This window comes from Carassius carassius, chromosome 10, assembly GCF_963082965.1.
Source record: "Carassius carassius chromosome 10, fCarCar2.1, whole genome shotgun sequence".
Classification (NCBI taxonomy): Eukaryota; Metazoa; Chordata; class Actinopteri; order Cypriniformes; family Cyprinidae; genus Carassius; species Carassius carassius.
In genome coordinates, this window is record NC_081764.1 from 6,624,917 (window position 1) to 6,644,505 (window position 19,589).

General features: G+C 36.6%; 2 protein-coding genes across 3 annotated transcripts in view; one reads left to right on the plus strand and one right to left on the minus strand.

Moving 5' to 3' along the window:
• Nucleotides 1-75: 75 nt before the first annotated feature.
• On the plus strand, nucleotides 76-10,651 carry LOC132151641 (probable RNA-binding protein 19). The gene is made up of 24 exons (XM_059559897.1): nucleotides 76-234; nucleotides 691-873; nucleotides 977-1,105; nucleotides 1,241-1,273; nucleotides 1,358-1,616; nucleotides 1,701-1,975; nucleotides 2,062-2,121; nucleotides 2,818-2,896; nucleotides 2,985-3,056; nucleotides 3,366-3,572; nucleotides 3,666-3,796; nucleotides 3,874-3,998; nucleotides 4,069-4,165; nucleotides 4,249-4,359; nucleotides 5,393-5,593; nucleotides 5,738-5,810; nucleotides 6,589-6,743; nucleotides 6,835-6,895; nucleotides 7,035-7,114; nucleotides 7,210-7,265; nucleotides 8,430-8,549; nucleotides 8,751-8,853; nucleotides 8,994-9,114; nucleotides 9,967-10,651. Exons 1-24 carry the CDS (start codon nucleotides 199-201, stop codon nucleotides 10,047-10,049), a joined length of 2,850 nt encoding a protein of 949 aa, XP_059415880.1. The 5' UTR covers nucleotides 76-198; the 3' UTR covers nucleotides 10,050-10,651.
• A 2,265-nt stretch (nucleotides 10,652-12,916) lies between these two features.
• LOC132151643 (contactin-4-like) overlaps nucleotides 12,917-19,589 on the minus strand; it is a 148,379-nt gene continuing 141,706 nt past the window's right edge. For both annotated transcript variants that reach the window (XM_059559899.1, XM_059559898.1), the window contains exons 17-22: nucleotides 16,805-17,039; nucleotides 16,451-16,566; nucleotides 14,999-15,185; nucleotides 14,755-14,867; nucleotides 14,092-14,260; nucleotides 12,917-13,150 (exon numbers count right to left, since the gene is read on the minus strand). In XM_059559899.1, coding sequence (XP_059415882.1) covers nucleotides 13,059-13,150; nucleotides 14,092-14,260; nucleotides 14,755-14,867; nucleotides 14,999-15,185; nucleotides 16,451-16,566; nucleotides 16,805-17,039 — 912 coding nt within the window. In that variant the 3' untranslated portion in view covers nucleotides 12,917-13,058. The remainder of the gene's footprint in view (nucleotides 13,151-14,091; nucleotides 14,261-14,754; nucleotides 14,868-14,998; nucleotides 15,186-16,450; nucleotides 16,567-16,804; nucleotides 17,040-19,589) is intronic.

The window sequence follows — 19,589 nt, forward strand, 5'->3', positions numbered from 1 at the left end:
TTACGCCAAGTTTTATTTTACTGACCTTTGAACATTCCACTTATGTCCAGAAGAGGGAGCCACTATCAAGTTCCTTCGGTGACGCCATTGACGTCAAAGGGTAAAGATGGCGACTTACTGAAGAGCGCCATGCTTTATTGTTGATAAAACAGTATATTGTTATTTTACATTTTAATCTCACAGCGGAATTGAAAAAAAATGTCGAGGTTAATAGTCAAGAATCTCCCAAATGGGGTGAGTATTTGTAATGATATTAGAATATGATGTAAGTCCGCTTTCAAAGATGCATGCGTCAACAAAGATTTGATCAACTTTTAAGCACGTTTATTCCATAAAAAGGTAACTACAGCTGTGTTTTTGTTTGAAGCGGTGTCGTGGATTTGCCGTGTTTTTTGGAAAATGATAACTTGGTACTGCCACGCTTTTTGGAGCACCGTTTGAATGCAATGTTGCATTTATTAAAGTATCGTCATGTTATTATTTGATAGCATCAATGCAACATGGTACCACCACTGTACTTTCCTATATGGATAATTAATGTAACTAAAATAGTTTATTTAATTCTAATAAGGGATGTTACGTCAGGCAATGACTAAAATGCATTGTGATCTTGAACTGTATATGATCTCATTTAGATGAAATATTTTATTTATAATGTTGAAAGTCATTTCATTTACTCTGTTTCCTCAGATGAAGGAAGACCGTTTCCGTAAAATGTTTGCGGATTTTGGGACGCTTACAGATTGTACATTGAAATTCACCAAAGATGGTAAATTTCGCAAATTTGGATTCGTAGGCTTCAAGACAGAAGAGGATGCAGAGAAAGCTCTGAAACATTTCAACAAGAGCTTTGTGGACACATCTAGAGTTACTGTAAGTGAAAGGATAAATATATAGGGAGAGAGAGTATAGTAAACCATTTTTTTTAAACAATTGTCTTCTAATTCTCATCTTATCCATTATTTGTCTGAATAAGGTGGAGTTTTGCACAGATTTTGGAGACCCAAACAAAGCCCGACCTTGGAGCAAACACACACGCCCTCCATCATCAAACAAAGTTACAGAAGAACAGAAATCACGTGAACAAGGAGAAAAAGATGACAAGGTTGTGCAGCTCTCCTGTCACTTTTCCTATGTCTGCACTGATCCACTCACTTTTGTTTGCAAACTGTTTTATTGGAATGCCTGATTGAGTTTTCATAAGTCAAACTGAATTCATGCTTTCCCTCCATTTCCGCAGAAGCAGAAGAAGCCTTTGAATGTTCTTGGAGATGTAAGTATGCTGCTCTTTGCATGACATAAATCATACTAGGATAAATATGCAGAGATTGAATAAACTGTAACTTGTAATCCTCAGCTTGAAAAAGACCAGAGCTTCCAGGAGTTCCTCGCTGTGCACCAGAAACGCACACAGGTGCCCACTTGGGCCAATGACTCCATGGAAGCGACTTCTGTCGGAGTTGATAAGAAGAAGAAGAAAGAGGAGGAGGAGGAGGAGGAGAAGAAGAAGCAGAAAGTAGCTGTCAGTGATGATTACCTGAACTTTGACTCTGACGAATCAGATGAATTAAGTGATGCTGAGGATGATGAAGATGCTGATGAAGAGGACAAACGAGGTAAGAACTTTGTGCTTTCTTTTAAGACAGTGCTGATTATATAAGTGTGACTTCTCATTCTCTCCAAATGTGTGTTCTCACCAGATACTGATAAGAAAGCATTGAAGAAAGATCTGTCTGACATGGATTATCTTCGCTCCAAAATTGTGGAGAAGTCAGACTTGGTGGATGAGAAAGAGGCTGAAGAGGATGAGGATGAAGAAAAAGAAGGTGACAGTGCTAATGCTGCCGATAAGAGTGAGGAGGAAGAAGAGGAGGAAGAAGAGGAAGTGTCCCCAGCCCAAAACCCAGACAGCGCTTATGAGAGTGGTGATAAGACAAGCAGCCAGAAAAGCACAAAACCAGCATCTCAGAACACGGTCAGTGTGATAAAACACAAGGTCTATTAGGGAATAGTTTGACTATTAGAGGCTCATGTCTTTATGCTGTTCATACACTTTTATAGATTGAGCCGAGCACAGAGTTCACAGTCAAGCTACGAGGTGCTCCATTCAACGTCACAGAGGTGAGATATCGGTTACTGATCAATATTGAACATTTCATTGTTTTACATCACCCTTTGTTAATATCATAGTGAAATGCACAAGAAGCTATTTCAGACACACACATAAACTTTCAGTATAACACCCAAATAATCATTCTAATCCATTCATTCTAGCTGATTTTTACAGTCTGACAGTCTTGATTTTTTTATATAGGAAAGATATTATATTCCTGATAATATGCACTATTTAAAAGTTTGTGATTTGGTATGATTTTTGACATGCTTTTCAAATAAGTCACTTGTGTTCCCGAAGTCTGCATTTATTTGCTTAAAAATACAGGATAAAAACAGTAATTTTGGGAAATATTTCATTTTAAATGAGCTGTTTGATATTTGAATTTATTTTAAAATTCCTCTGACGGAAAAGCTGACCTTTCAGCAGCCATTAGAAAGAAAATAGAACATTGCATTTTGCTGATATAAAAATCTTTTGTAATATTATAAATCTTTAATGTCACTTTAATGCATCCTGGCTTATTGAAGTTATTATTAACATATATATATATGAATTTAAAATTGGAACATGTATGCATTATTCATATAGACACAGTTACTTTCAATATTGGTACATAAATCAACAGCTAGCTTATCATTTATGCATATGAGTTTTATCAGATCTTTTCAAACAGTGACGACTTATTTATCACTTCATTGCAGCAACAAGTGAAAGAATTTATGACGCCTTTGAAACCTGTTGCCATTCGATTTGGTAAAAACAGCGATGGGCGCAAATCGGGTAAGAGCATCTGTTGTTCACAGTCTGTAGCTGATTTAAAGATGTTGCTCTGGTGTCGTATGATTGATGGCGAATTTCCTTTGATAAGGTTATGTGTATGTGGACCTGCGCTCAGACGCAGAGGTCGAGAGGGCCCTGCGCTTTAACAAAGACTACATGGGTAAGCAATTATTCAGTCTCTTTGACAAGAACACAACTTTGACGAAAAGGTCCTGTGTGTTTTGATTTGTGAGCGTAATGCTGTGTTCACACCAAACGCGCGAATGAGGCGAATTCGCGTCTACCGCGCCGCGCTAAACGCCTCATTCGCGCCGCTAGACCTCAAGACGCATGTAAATGCGTCTTTACATTGACTTAACATTGAAATCGTTCGCGCCAGACGCTCCATTCGCGTTTGGTGTGAACGCAGCATAACCAGTTTGAAAATAAGTACTCTCAATGCATGTGCATTATCTGTGTAAACCCACAGGGGGGCGCTATATTGAAGTGTTCAGAGTCAACAGCTTTAGAAATGATGGAAGGTCTGCAAAAAGAAGCGAGAAGGAAAGAAATTTTGTGCACGAGCTGAGGGATGATGAGGAAGAGGAAGACGTGGCGGAATCGGGAAGACTTTTTGTCAGGAACCTGCCGTACACGTGCACCGAAGAGGAACTGAAAGAAGTCTTCATCAAATATGGTGAGTCACATGACATACCTAAACAATGTGGGAAATAGCACAAATTCTCAAAAGATGTTTAAAAACCACTTTTTTTGTGTGTGCCTTTATCAGGTCCTCTTTCTGAGGTGCTTTTTCCCATAGACAGTCTGACTAAGAAGCCCAAGGGCTTTGCCTTTGTGACATACATGATTCCAGAGAACGCAGTCTCAGCTTTGGCTCAACTGGATGGCCATGTTTTCCAGGTACTGATCCAATCCTTTGCCCTCTTTTGTGTCTGTGTGGTTTTATTTGCTTTCTTAAAACTGTTTGGATCCTTTAGGGGCGGGTTCTGCACGTCATGGCTTCAAGGCTGAAGAAGGAAAAGCCAGATCAAGGGCCCAACGCTCCAGGCAGCTCCTCGTATAAGAGGCAGAAAGATGCCAAAGACAAAGCCGCCAGTGGCAGGTCAGCATTTGATGAAACAAAATTTTACTTGGAAATTTCCAGTGGTATTCACAATTTTGTTCTTGTGCAGCTCTCATAACTGGAACGCTTTGTTTTTGGGCACGAGTGCAGTAGCCGATGCCATTGCTGAGAAATACAACACGACCAAGAGCCAAGTGTTAGATCATGTAAGTATTTGGGACCTACAAATGGTTTCTCTTGTTCTGGAGAGGATCAGCGCAGGTGACACTGGTTTTGTGTATGTTTTCAGGAGTCTGATGGCAGTCTGGCAGTGAGGATGGCCCTCGGAGAGACACAGATTGTACAAGAGACCAGACAGTTTCTCCTGGACAATGGAGTTTCTCTGGACTCATTCAGTCAGGTATAGCATGTGTGCTTTACTCACATAGTTCTAGTCAAAGGTTTGGGGTTTTTTGAGAAACTAATGCAATTATTTAGCAAATATTTCAGTTTCAATAAATGCTCTGCTAGTGTTAAGCTGCAAAACAGTTTTCTAACCAATTGGTAATGCTAAAAAAATGTTTATTGGGCCAAAATCAGGATATCAGAATGATTTCTGAAGGATAATGTCACGCTGAAGACTGGAGTAATGATGCTGAAAATTCAGCTTTGCATCACAGGAATAAATTACATTTTATAATATATTAATATAGAAAATAGTTATTTTAAATTGTAATAATTTTGTAGTCATAATAATAAATTATTAGTAATTTAGTAAAAATTATAATTTTTGTAATGATTGATTGAATAAATGCAGCTATCGTGAGAATAAGATACTTTTTTTAACCATTCAACCTTTGAACGGTAGTGTAAATGCTGTCAACTTAAAAATGTTTTTGATTTCTACTGGCACATCAGTTCGTTTGTTTAAACTATAAAGCCATCTTTTTTTCTATAATAGATATTTGTATTTAAAATTAGGCGTGCACCAATATTAAAATTCTGATGAAAGAGAGAATTTATTTTCAGATTTTATCGAATATGAATGTTCTATACTATGTGTAAAATAAATAAAAAATCTAACTAAAATCAATCATTTTAAATAAATAAAGAAAATATAGGTAATCTAAATGTAAAAATATAAAAATATCCAATATCGACTGAGATCAGTTCATTAAAAAAAAGATTATTGCCTTATTATTATTGATTTGTTACAGATATATTGTGCATTCCTATTTGAAACACTGACTTTGTTATTACTAAGCCATCTATTTAAATGAGAATGTGAGAATAATTCATAATTTGGCCTGCATGGAGTCTGCATCAGATGAAAGTTCTGCTTCAGAATTCCAGAGTTCGATCAGATTGCACAGAAGAATGTACGCCTACTGTGTGCAAATCTGTGGCATCTGTTTGTATCTGCATGAACCGTGTTTATGTTTCCATCTGTTTAGGCAGCAGGCCAGCGCAGTAACTCTGTGATCCTGGTGAAGAACATGCCCTCGGGAGTGCAGGTTGCAGAGCTGGAGGCTCTGTTCTCCCCCCATGGGTCTCTAGGAAGAGTTCTGCTGCCCCCATCTGGCCTCACTGCTATAGTGGAGTTCCTGGAGCCCACCGAAGCCAAGCGGGCCTTCATGAAACTTGCATACACCAAGGTCAGTGGGGACATGTTTGTGATGGGCATGCGAGCTACTGTTCTCACTGTGAAAATGTACTGAAATATAAAAAGGAATTTGTGCCTTTGGTTGGTTTAATAAAACTTGTGACTTGGTATGATATTATACGGTCGGTCTCTTCAGTTCCAGCATGTTCCGTTGTATCTGGAGTGGGCTCCTGTAGCGGTCTTTACAACTCCCACAGCACCTAAACCAGGTAATACTTTAATCCTGCCATATCAGTATGCCTAAAGACTCAGAAGTTCATAACCGAGCCATCTATTAAAATGACAACATGAGAACTCATAATGATCCCTGCATGCAGTCTGTAGAGAATTCCAATCATTCAAATTTGGAATCTGCTTCAGAATTCCATGGAAAACACAAAGTATTATGCTATTAAGTAAAAAAAAAATTATTATATTTTATAATATAACATTTATATATTTTATAAATGCATTTATTAGTTTTAAAAGTTCATGTGTGGGTATATTTTAAGAACATTTTTAATTCTGTAATTTATTTATTGTTTAATATAAACATAAGTTAATGCATTAGATATAAACTAATAATAAATAAGTATTCATTTTTAATCTCGGTTAATGTTAATTAACATTTATTTACTGTTTATATATGCATGTTATATGTTAAGTATATGATAATTAAATTGTATCAGTCAAGTTGTATAATTTTTCTTTAGTTAATTACAAACTATTTTATATTTAAATTCAGAACTTTGTGGCCAGTAAGATGAAAATAAAATACTATTATTAGTATTATGTATAATTATAATAAAAAAAATTATATATATTTAAGACTCTTATGCTCACCAATACTTGGAAGAAGTATTTATTTGGAAGAACACAAATGCACACACACAATTTCAATCTGAAATATTGTGAAATAATATAGCAGTTAAGAAATTAAAATTGCCTTTATTGTCACTTGATGCATTACTGTCATTTTCTCATTCATGTCCATCCTTCTCCTCCCAGAGGTTAAAAAAAAAGATACATCTGCTGAGAACAATGACTCGACCAAAAAAGAAGAGGAAGAGGAGGAGGAGGAAGAGGAAGAGCAAATATTACCCGGATCAACTCTCTTCATTAAAAATCTCAACTTCATCACATCAGAGGAAGCATTACGGGAGGTGAGCGCAGAGGCCACTGCGACATGTGTTGTGTGATCAGATATGTTAATAACCATCTCACCATATGGCTTTCATTGTGTTCTTTTATTAGACGTTTTCTAAATGCGGTGTGGTGAAAAGCTGCACAATATCAAAGAAGAGAGATAAAGCTGGTTTGTTTTCAGTCATGCATATTTACCATATCAATTTCATCTGTGTATTTGTTAGTGCTTTCGCTCTCATTTCTCACATCTTGTTTCCTCGCTGTGTGAATCTCGCCGTGATCTCTTTGTCTCTGTGTGACTGTCTCAGGTAAACTGTTATCAATGGGTTATGGCTTTGTGCAGTACAAAACTCCAGAGGCAGCACAGAAAGCCATGAGACAGCTGCAGGTAAATGACCATCTGCTGCCGTTTGCTGTATTTATGTATGCACAAATATTCATGTGATGAAATAGATTCAGGCAACGTTTTCATTTTTCTTGCAGCACTGTAAATTAGATGAACACCAGCTTGAGGTGAAAATATCAGAAAGAGAAGTCAAGTAAGTCGAGGCGTCTTTTGTGTCTTAAAGGTCCCGTGTAAGACAGGATTTCACAAACTCCAAGCTCTTCTAGGGGTCAGCAAGTCATTTTTAAGGGAACTGGTTATAAATTGATTTAATTCAGTGAAGTTTTTGAACGATTCAGAATCAGCTCCTAAGAGTCATTTACTCATGAATAATACTACACTAGTCAAGCATATGAAGATTTTTTTACTAGGAAGACATGTTTTCTGGCTTTTATTTTTGCAGTACATTGTCATTTTGTCTTGTAATATTTAATTTGGACTTCAGGTTGACATGTTTAAGCAGCAGATGCAGGTGTAACTGATACAATGCATAAAAGTTTTAATTCACTGATCTCTCTGTAGTTTTGGGCTAACTTTCCTATATTATAGTAATTTTCTGAAAATGATTTTGTTTCTGCATTATAATGAGATAATATATCTGAACTTACACCTAAAACACATGAACCAAACTCTGCACATAATTTCTTACCTATGTTACATAAATGTATAAAAGTGACGTGACATACAGCAAGTATGGTGACCCATACTCAGAATTTGTGCTCTGCTTTTAACCCATCCAAAGTGCACACACACACACACACACTGTGAACACACACCCGGAGCAGTGGGCAGCCATTAATGCTGCGGGGCCCGGGGAGCAGTTTGGGGGTTCGGTGCCTTGCTCAAGGGCACCCAAGTCGTGTTATTTCCGGCCAGAGATTTGAACCCGCAACCCTCTACTCTCTAACCACTAGGCAACGACTTTTTTTTTTTTTTTTTTTTTAAACACTGAACTTTTTCAAGGAATAGGTTAAGCATTGCTGAAATTTGATGTATTTGTTTTCAGGATGCATGCAAAAGTAATGCATAATGAGGACCTAATTTGCACATTAATGTGTTTTGTTTAAACTTCTATTACAAAAGATGTTGTAATGAAAGTGATGAGAAACTTTCATACGAGTATAATATATATATATATATATATATATATATATATATATATATATATATATATATAATTTTTATGTACCATATACACCAGTTTTTTTAGATTACTTTGTCATTGCTTTAAATGCTTTTTTAGATGTGGTTTCTTAGTCTGTTTGAATAATAGGCACACACATAAGTAACAGCTGTTTTCCTCCTGTTGTTTTTGCAGGTCAGGTTTGCCAAAATCCAAGAGGGTAAAGCAAACTGCCAGGAAGCAGACGACCTCTAAGATCCTTGTACGAAACATCCCCTTCCAGGCTACAGTCAAAGAACTGCGAGAACTCTTCTGGTGAGCCTTGCTTCACATTTAAAGGCCATCTTCATTGTGTTTCATAGAACATTTCCACCTTAATAATGGAAATATTTCTCACTAGCAAAAATGACTGTGCTAATATCCCGGTTTTGGACGTGGTACCCCTGTAATAGTCTGTCATGTGAGTTTTGAAGTGCAGGTGTAGTATGTAATGCTGGATTCATGTCTTTTTATCAGCACGTTTGGAGAGCTGAAGACAGTCCGTCTGCCAAAGAAAGGGATCAGCGGAGCCCACCGTGGTTTTGGCTTCATTGACTTCCTTACTAAACAAGATGCCAAGGTGGGTGCATCTGTCTCTGTATCTTTCTGTCTCTTTTCACATTCAGGTAGTCTCTTGTGAAACACCTAATCAACATTGATCTTGTCCACTATGTGCAGTAAATCTAACACAGGCTTTGATTTCATGCTGGTTTCTTACAGAAAGCGTTCACTGCGCTGTGTCACAGCACTCATCTTTACGGCAGGAGGCTGGTGTTGGAGTGGGCGGATGCAGAAGAGACTGTGGACGACCTGAGACGAAAAACCGCACAACATTTTCATGGTAAAACCTCTGCTTTATACACACAGTCACAGTTATTTTGCATAGACAGTTGCAAGCAGTTTTAATGAGTAGCTTCTTAAAATATGCCACACTTACCTAATTAGAAGTACAGTAGCCTGACAATAGCTCAGGTCTTTTTGAAAATAGAAAAAAACAGAAAAAAGTAATATAGTGAAATATAATGGCAACTTAAAATGTCTGTATTCTCTTTTAATATAGTTTAAAATAGATTTTTTTAAATTGAGTATTCAGTGTCACTTGATCCTTAAGAAATAATTTGAATATGCTGTTTTGGTGCTTAAGTTTTCTCAATAAAAAACTATTTTTGGTAGGATTGTAACATGTTACAGTTTGGGGTTTTTCTGCCACTTTAATGAATCAGCTTGTTGGGTGGGTGATTTCAATGAACCAGCTGCTTGATAAAACAGATTTACTAGATATTCACTGCTTTTCAATAGTCATCTTTCCCAGAATTCCTTTTTTTCTCAGTTTAATCCCTTTTCTCAACTTATCTTAATAAATTAGGTTTATTTAAAAAAAACAAATAAGAAAAAATTTCTGAAAAGTGCTAAACATACTGTAAATAATTGTTCTGTGTGTGAATAAATGTTTTATCTAACCCTTATTATCTGTTATTATATTTATATAATTACTTTTCTGTAAATATTAACACATATTATTTGTGGCTTTGTTCTTTAAAACTTTTTCAATACTTTTTTTCCAAATTGCAGTTTGACTGTTGATTAACGGTTTGGAAACTGCAGCTTTTCAAAGCACTAGTTACTCCTATTCTAGTCATTTGCCTTCTATAATTGAATGAAAACAAATCTGTCCCCTTATCATCTCTCTCAGATGCTCCTAAGAAGCGGAGGAAGGCAGAGGTGTTGGAGGGAATCTTGGAGCAGATGGAGGTCGGGGAGGAAGACGGGGAGTGAATAGCAGCTGTCAGTCACCTCCAGCATCTACAAGAGAGTAAATCATCCAGTGGAACTCCATTTATCTCTATCATGACTCCGTCTTAAAGAGCTGCTTCACGGTCTCTTCAGGAATTCTTCCTTTTGGCCCCAGATGCTCCCAATTAGCTTTTTATTATATACTCATACATCATCTCTGTTATTGCTGTCAGTGTATTAAACACAGCGTCTCCCCAAAGACCAACTCTGGCTGAAGGTGAACTCGATGAAAAACATGCCCAAAGGCCACGTTTGCTTTAGCTGTTTTAATCGTCACCAAGGGCAGAGATGTTTCATACTCTGCTGTGACACGGCTGATAATAAATAGTAACTGACCAAAATATCAGTAGCGGAAAATTCCTTCAACATCATTTTGTGACAGAAAATGTGTCTATTGTAGTCTGTTCCTGACTAAGAATAAATAATGTAAAAAATTTTTTTTTGCATATATAACAGTCTTTTCCAGTGTGGGTCTCCTCAATCTGAACACCAGTCAGCGTTGCATTCAAGAAATGATAAATACTTTCATATTTTTGGGATCATAATGTATTTATTGATGTGAAAATAAATAATTTTGTCCAGAAGTGTTCCTATCTTAGGGTAGTAATTACACTAGAAACCTCACTTTGTAAAATGTGCTGTTTGTACAGTCGAGGTCAAAACTGTCTTGGTCTACAGTTTACACAGATGATGCCTTCCACACCACATAGAGGAAATTCTAGTGAACTTGCATGATATTATGTGGCTTTAAATCAACCTGTAATGTTTTCTGTTGTGAAATATGGAATTTTCTGTTTTATTAAAGAGTCTTCACTTTCCTTTAATCTTATTCTAAACCCATTTGAGTAAAGGCTGGAATACACTTGCCAACTTCGTAAATGGTTACAGAGGAAAACAGGAAATGTATAGCTTACCCATTGTGACCTTATAACTCAAACAATGCTGCAACTGACTATTAAAATGATTAAAACCTTTTTTTTTTTCTCAGATCACAGATGATCATGATTTAGTGTACATTGTTTATACATAAATCTTTCTATAAGTAGTTTGTCCAAAATAAAATGTCATTAATCCTCCCTCACACCGTTCCAATCCTGGATGATGACTTGGGAAAAAAGAAAATTCTTCAAAATATCTTATTGTTCCTCAGAAGAAAGAATGATAAACAGGTTTGAAACAGCATGAGGATGAGTGAATGATGACAATATGCTTGGGTAAACTAGCACTATATGAAAAGGTTACTCTAACTTTTTGGTCTATTTCTCACAGAAAGCTTCAAACAAGTAATATACCTTTTAATTAGTTTTACTTAAGAAGCTACACAATAGTGATATAGGTTTGGAATGATGTGAGCAAATGACAAAACTCTTATTTTGCACATTATAACAACATTTTCCATTAGCCCATCACATATAATAATGCACCCAATCAAAACATTGTCATTTATTTTGTGATCCAGTATAAACAGAGAACCTTGGAGGAAAAAGTTATAACGGTTCTTTAAATGGAGTTCTTAGAGAAAGAGCGTTCTGGCTATGACACACACAGATACACAACTCAGAAATGGATGACTGTATTTGTATCCTTTCATCAAAAGTTCATTGGTTAGTACCTAATGAATCAAGAATGGAATGAATACATCCACATGCAGAGTCCCGCTAAGCTAAGAAACGTCTATTCTGTTTGTTAGATAAAAAGATGAGTTTTGTAGGAAACTTCAATGTCATCCACTTAAATATAAATTATCTGGAGTATACAAAAAAGCATTTACATATACATTTGTTCTCACTCAGTCTCAGAGCTCCACATGTCCCTTTAAGCAGTACGTCTATTTGCATCTCAAGAAATGACAAGTAACTTTCATCGCACCAATCCCACATGGCATTTAAAAAAAATGCAGAGCTTGTAGCCCCTACATTAGCAGAGGTCACACGCGCACACACACACTGTATTGCCTTGAAACAATGAGGAACAGCATACGGCTGTTATAATATGGAACACAGATGCAATAAAATCGCACCAACTACACAAACCCCAGCATCCCGCTTGACTAACCACTCACAGCCCTGGCGTCCAGCACTTATCTAAGTAGGTAACGCTAAGAAATATGTATTAAGGCTTTTCTGAGGACCTGAGGATTTCAAAAACACACAATGAGGCACACAAAAGGCAAAGAAGAGCTCTAGATGTGACACACAAACAGATAAGCGTAAGATGATGAAAAAAATAAATAAAAATAGACGGCCAAGATCAACGCCTGGTGTCTGTTTGCTTCTGACCAGTGCAGAGAGAGGTGACAAAGACGCCAATGTGCGGCCTTCAGGAGATGTCCGACTTGGCCTCGTAGCAGCATTCTCTCGAGTTTCTGGTCAGGATGATATTTTTTTTGTTGTTCACTTTCTTCCAGACATGATTTCAGTGCAAGTTTTCCCGTGTCGTAAACAGTAAGACGTCCTTGGAGATTCTTAGCTTAGTGAGCACATGTGACCCACATCACCTCATGTTATGATGATTAGTTGGTTTTCAGCCAAATTTGTCTTGCTCTAAATGATTATGTTCCAGACACTTGCATTCTCTTACAAAACATTGTACATGACATGCATCTAAAGCGGTTCCTACACACCTGGCGTACTGTAATAGGAACAGACAGACCAACTGGATCAAACAAAAAAGTAAAAAGCTAAGTATGTCATACATACAAAAGAAGCATGTGACGTTTTCCTCAATGTTTGTTTTTTGGTATTTATTTTTTTCTTTAAGCTGCTTTGGTAACATCAAATTCAATCCCATCAGCCTTCAATCTTTTTTGAATTGGCTAACAAACCACACACTCGTTAAAAAAAAAAAACTTTTTCTATTTATCCCAGTATTATCGTTCACGTAGGTCCTCTGGTTTGTATGAACGAGTTTTCATCGTTCTGAGTCACTTTTCTCAGTCTTCTCTCGAGGAAGAGCGTTTCGACTGAAGTCAGCGGCCCGCGCTGTGTTCTGTCATAAAGATGTGCGAGCTGTGAGGGAGAGAGCTATTGTACTGAGGGCAGAGAGAGTGGACACACTGGAAGCCGAGCCGATGGCATTGGGACCTGAAAGAGAATCAATCAGCCTATGAATGAATGAAGACAAAACGGTGGAGCACTAAAACAAACAAGAGCATGATTTAAAATCACAGTCATGACCTCAGTGACACTTCAGCTGAGTTGTTGAAGCTTAAACAGTGAAGAGATTCAGAGGAACAATTTTTAGGAGCTCATATTATATTATATTATATTATATTATATTATATTATATTATATTATATTATATTATATTATATTATATTATATTATATTATATTATATTATATTATATTATATTATATTATATTATATTATATTATATTATATTATATTATACAGGATACTATCATAGGGTCACATTACAAGGTCAAATGTTTTTTTTTAAATTGATAAGTAAAGACATTGTTCTTTTGACCTTTCTATTCATCAAATGAAAAAAAGTGCATCACAGTTTCCACAAGTTTATGAAGCTGCACTGCACTACAACTGTTTTCAACTGATGATAATAATACATGTTTCTTAAGCATCAAATCAGCATATTTATATGATTTCTGAAGGATCATGTGACACTGAAGACTGGAGTAATGATGCTGAAAATTCAGCTTTGCCATCACAGGAATAAATAACCACTTAAAATATAATTTAAAATAAATGCATATTTCATGTCCAGTTGTCCATTTATTAATTTATTTGATGAGAAGTCGTGTAATCAGCAGGATAATGTACAGTCAGCCAGTTGTTAGCGGAAAATGAATCCCTTCAGGCTGATTCAAGTCTAATCGCCCTGTTGAATTTAATTTTGTAATAACGACCTGCTGATTGTAAATCATCCCTTAAAAATTATATTTGTATATTTATAATGCATTCTATTAAAAAAAAAATCGTAGCCTTCAACCTTTTTCTTTTAAATAAATAGCATAAAATCAAAACTGAATTGAAAAGAAGTCAATTAGCAGAGGATGATCTACCTGATATTTTGGGAATGGTGATCTGTCGGCTGCTGCTGCCATCCCCTCCTTCTCCAAAAGACCTGATCTGGATGATGTACTCCTCATCGGTAGGTAGCGACAGCTCCACTGAGGTGGTGTTGGTCTCCATAATGCTGGGCCTGCTGAATTGGTTCCGCTTATACAGTACCTACAAAACAATAACAATTTATTTTTAAACAATTACCTCCATTTACACTGTCCCGCTTGTTATCAGAATGATATGGGATTTTCAATGGCTGATGCATGAAGATAGCAAAGTGGCTGATGGGCAATCAGTCTAAATCACTCAGTCTAAATATTTTAGCTCCAACTATAAGCGAAATAAAGGTTCTTTTACACCAACTGCAAATATTTAGAGTGAATATTTGGCATGAAAGATCATATGGAGCTTTTACACCAGGATTTTCAGCAATTAAATTCCAGTAAAACAATATAAACAAACCAACAGATGCTTTGTGCCATGTCTGGAGTCGTTGCTATACACATATCAAAGCATTTGGTGGTGCACTGAAAGCATTGAAAGCTGTTTAATCATTGAGCAATAAGTTGCTGTGTCACATTGTGAATGTATTTAAGGCTAAAGAGTGTTGTTAGATATGCAGCAGACGAAGCTTTTCAGTTCGGCAAGAAGATGTGACTTACCTTGTATCCCATGACCTCAGATTCATTTTCCAGAGGTTTCACCTGTTCCCAGGTCAGAATGATTTTGGAGTTTGATGTATTCCACATGACTTTTGACGGCGGCTGGCTAGGGGCTGGATGAAGACATAGAAACTTTAAAACAGTAATCTAATACTATAAGTGCTACTACCCTTAAACCTTAATGCTCATGCATTCTGTAACATCTGCTTCAATCATTCCTTTTAAAAATTAAAAAGTTACTTACGAGGCTTTTTGGTGGTAACGTTGACCGCTGGACTTGGTGGTCCTGTTCCTGCTGTGTTGTAGGCTCTCACCGTTATATAATAGGTGGTACATCCTTTTAACCCTTGAATAATGGCCACCGTCCGGTTTCCTACTGTCCTTAGCAAACTAGCTGTGTCTTCTTTCTCATTCTTCTCCCAGTATCTCAACTACAGAGAAAGACAAAACAGAACCACTCAACATTAAACTTTATTAAACTTGGTGCAAAATCATTTAAAACTAGTGGGACAAAGAATTCACTTATAATTTTCTTTGTGGCATATCTGAATTCCAGGCTATCTGCTTATAGGTGCTTTGGTTACTCAGCCACTGAAGTGTGGCGATATTGAAATGAACCTTAATGAACTTGAAGGGCTTATTGAAAAATGCTAATTCATTCTCTCTTCATTCTTTCATTTTTCGCCAGGAATATAGCCATTTCTTGGTAATCGGTAATCGTTGCAGTGCTCATATTTAACCAAATAAACCATAGCCTTTTGAAGTGTAATGTTGTGGGATTTTTTAATAGAAAGATTAAAAATACAAGAGGTGTACATGAAAATATTTAAATGGATGATAGCGGGATAGAATGGTAAAATACGGGATAATCCCGGGAAAAAAGAGAGGGTTGACAGATAGTCACTATAGTTTATAAACCGCGTCCCTAAGCTCTCAAAATTAAGAATGTACACTGCTGTTCAAAAGTTTGATGTCGGTACGAATTTTAAATGTTTTTGAAAGACTATGTTTGCCAAGACCGTATTTATTTGATCAGACATTTTAGTCAGTCATTACTGCTGATTTACTGCACAATATATTTTATTATCAATATTGAAAACAGTGCTGTTGTGGAAATTCCCAGGATAGTTTGATTAATAGAAAGTTTAAAAAAGAAAGAGAACGGCATTTATTTCTTTATTTTCTGTCAAATTACAAATGTCTTAACTGCTACCTTTAAACAATTTAATGTGTCCTTGCTGATTAAAACTATTTATTTCTTAATTTCTTTCTTATAAATATAGTTTTTATTCAAAATCTAAAGACATGTAGTTTTAAATGAAAAAAGTTTTAAATATCAGGTTTTTTTAATGTGACTAATGGAGTCATTAGTTTACAAAATTATGAGCTAATCAATGTTTTTTTTAAAATTTATGTTAACAATAGATTTATTTTGTAGGATTTAGAGGAAAACAAAAAAAAAAACTTTTATAGCTCAGTAATAAGAACAATTAAAGAATATTTACATTTGAAGAAAATGTGAGTGATGCTTTACATTTATTGAAGCATAATTTAAAAGTACACATTTTGAAGTTTTATTCATGTTCATTGGAAAAAAAAACAGTTTGTAATGATTTACAAGTTTTTAACAGGATTTTGAAAAATAATGATGATATGTATAATGAATGTAACTTTATTTTGACAGTATTTAGTGTACCTCATAGCCGAGAACACGTTTCTTGCTTGTGCTCCAGGGAAGGGCTTTCCAATATACCTCAACATCAAACGCTGAAAGACTCTTGGCTCTGAGTCGACTGGGTGCCCTTCCAGGCTCTGGATTCGAAGGAGAAATTCTTCGATTAGAACGTTTCATTCAACAAATGTCTTCAAAGTCCAACTCTTTTTGAAAAACAAGGCAGACCATGATTAATGGGTTCTGGCACAACACACTTCAGTTAACTTGGCTCCTATTAACTGCCTGCTAAGAGTTCCACAGCGAAATGTCAAAAGGTACATTCAACTTAAATTTCTCTGTTGCACATAACCAAATGCTACGGTTAATGTGACTGACCCTCCTCAGCAGAGTAGATGGTAACCACGGGTCCAAAAGGTCCTTCCCCCTTGTTATTGTACACCCCCACTTTGACTTGGAATGGAGAAAAGGGTAAAATGGTCTCGTTTTTGAAGACATATTTGGAGGCTTCAGGAGAGGGAACTGCCGCCTGCATCCACCCGGTGGCACCAAAGGGCCGGAAAGCAACTACGTAGCCAAACCCTGCTCCGTTCTGCAGCTCTTCAGGAACGGGCTGCAAACACACATTCACACCCACAAATAAAACACATAATTCTACAGTACACTACAAAAATGTATTATAAATCCCGTCCAAAATATTGTCATCGTACATGCACATAATAGACAAAAACAACCACGTTTTGGACATGTACAATAGTAATGACTTCTAAATGTCATGCTTTCACTGGGTAACCATGAGACTTGTTTGTAAGGTGTGTTTTCTATTAACTCGCAGGACTATGACTTCCCTGACACCTGTCAGGCATCAGATGGCGCATTGGCGCTAATCTCTGCTGTGGTGCGAGGCAACATCTGTCATCCCAGCCCCTTCAGCAAGAGAGGGATTCCATCTCCCAGGAAATCGTTTTGCCAGGTAATGATATCATGGTGGTTTTGTTTGAAGTATCGGCCTGCCACTGACCATGCGGTAATGCGGTTCAGTAACACTGAGACCACCAGAAGATAGCATTCATTAATCCGACACCGTGGCATGTGACACAAAGAAGAGGGTCAGATTATGTTTTCACACTCGAACATGTGTGCATAGAGCTGAATGGATAAATAAAAATGCAACTATAATCAAGCGCTCACTCCAGTGTCTGCTGTGAATATAACCGTTTTCTTTGGAGAAACCAAAACTAACGGGATGTGTTCCAAAACATATGAGCTGGATAACTGTATAGTATCTACACAGTCAGCTGCTTTCTACAACTACACTGTGGGTCAAATTAAACCTCATAAGTGGCTGATCTGGAGCAGCAGAATCTCTGGGAATCATACAAAAAGCATTCAACTCACAAATGATTTCAAGTTTGGCACGTTACTAAGCTAACAATGCAGTACTCAAGACTTTTAAAAGGTCAGTTTTTTAACTTTGCCAATTTTATTGAATTATTATTATTATTATTATTTATATGATTTCAGCTATCCATCTTATTTTCCCCGCAAGAGCATGCGCAGCCATTTGGAAATTTTGTGTGTATGGCTTCCGGTCTAATCCGCTTCCAGCTATTTTTAGCTGTACAAAACAGCTCATTTTGCTGCTTGATATTGCAAATTGGTCTATCTTACCATATTACTTAAATTTATTATCTTAATTATGAACACACTGGTTTGTAGTGCAAACTTTCCTCTCGTGAAACCAACACGGAAGTGACTAAAACTGCAATTCATCGACTGGCAGCTAGAGGCTGGCTGTAAAAGGGAATCAGTCCCATAGACTCCCTATGTTAAATGCCCAACTTGACAGCATAGAAAAAAATTAAATTGCTTGCAGCATGGTACAAAAACTGGTTTTGGTCTACATAGCAAATTTTGTCCTTCATGACAACTGTGAAGGGGTGATTTTTTTTTATAACTTATTCGCTTAAATTATATTAAGTCATAAAGTTCTGCATAATTAAGGGCGTGACCACTTGAGTGACAGGTGGATTGCCGCTGCTGACACTGCCGTCGAGCTAGGTGGGGGCGGCTTCAGCAACCAGCTCCCGCCTTTTTGCCCATTTTCAATTATCTGGCAGTGACGCGCTGCCAAGATGGTGACGGCCCGCTCCGCCTACTTTGAGCTTTAAAAACTTTCTTCAGAAATCTACGGGTGATGTCACGAACACTACGTCTATGTTTTTATAACCATGTCTATGGTTATTTCCCTACAGCTGCTAATAAACCGGAAGTCTCAAACATTCACAGAAAATGGCTTACTTAAGTGTCGAAAAATAATGCTGAATTTATGCCATGTCGTAATTACTGTGATTTCAAGATGACAACATGCAATGTACCAAGAGTAGCATACCGTGATATGTATCGTGGGTGGTGTATTGCGTTTTTTCGGTTCAGTTTAAATATCGTTAATGAAGACATTGAAATACAATATAAAAATATAAAATAATATTTATTAATATTGAAATCTATTTTGCTTTGTCTGCCATCTTGGATAGGATTTTTCTGAACTTGTTGCAATGCAATATAACAATTTTTCTGTAAAAACTACAGAAGTTGCTGTCTTATACTTTGGAAAAAAAGGTAACTTAAATCTACAATATGTAATAGGCTTTGCTTTAGATGAGCACCTATGACGCCTTAAAATACAATATGACACTAGGTTTTGTACAGTAAAATCCACCAGTACCCCTTGCATTAGTGGGACGTGTTGGTTATGGAGTAAAATAAGACATGAAATTCTCTAGTATGGTGTTCTGTGGTATCCATAACTTTTATTTCAAAGACAATACAATGAGAAAGTCTTGAAGTGAAGTTTCAAGCTCCCCGTGACAAACGTCTAGCTCAATAGATAACACCAGCTGACTCTCAAACCTGAACAATAGAACATGTCTCCATGAAAGGAGATAGAGAGAGAAAGAACATAATCCTTGAAAAAATTCACGGGTAACTCCATTTAATTATCTTTGCTGCTTCTCTTGTATGACAGCAGCAGTTATTTCTGCGCAGCTCTTACAGAAAATTAAGTGTTATGTGTATCCGCTTTACCATGATTAATGAAAACCTCAAAGAAAGGGAACAATAGTGTGTAGCCAGCTTGCAAAAGGAGACTGTATACAAAAGA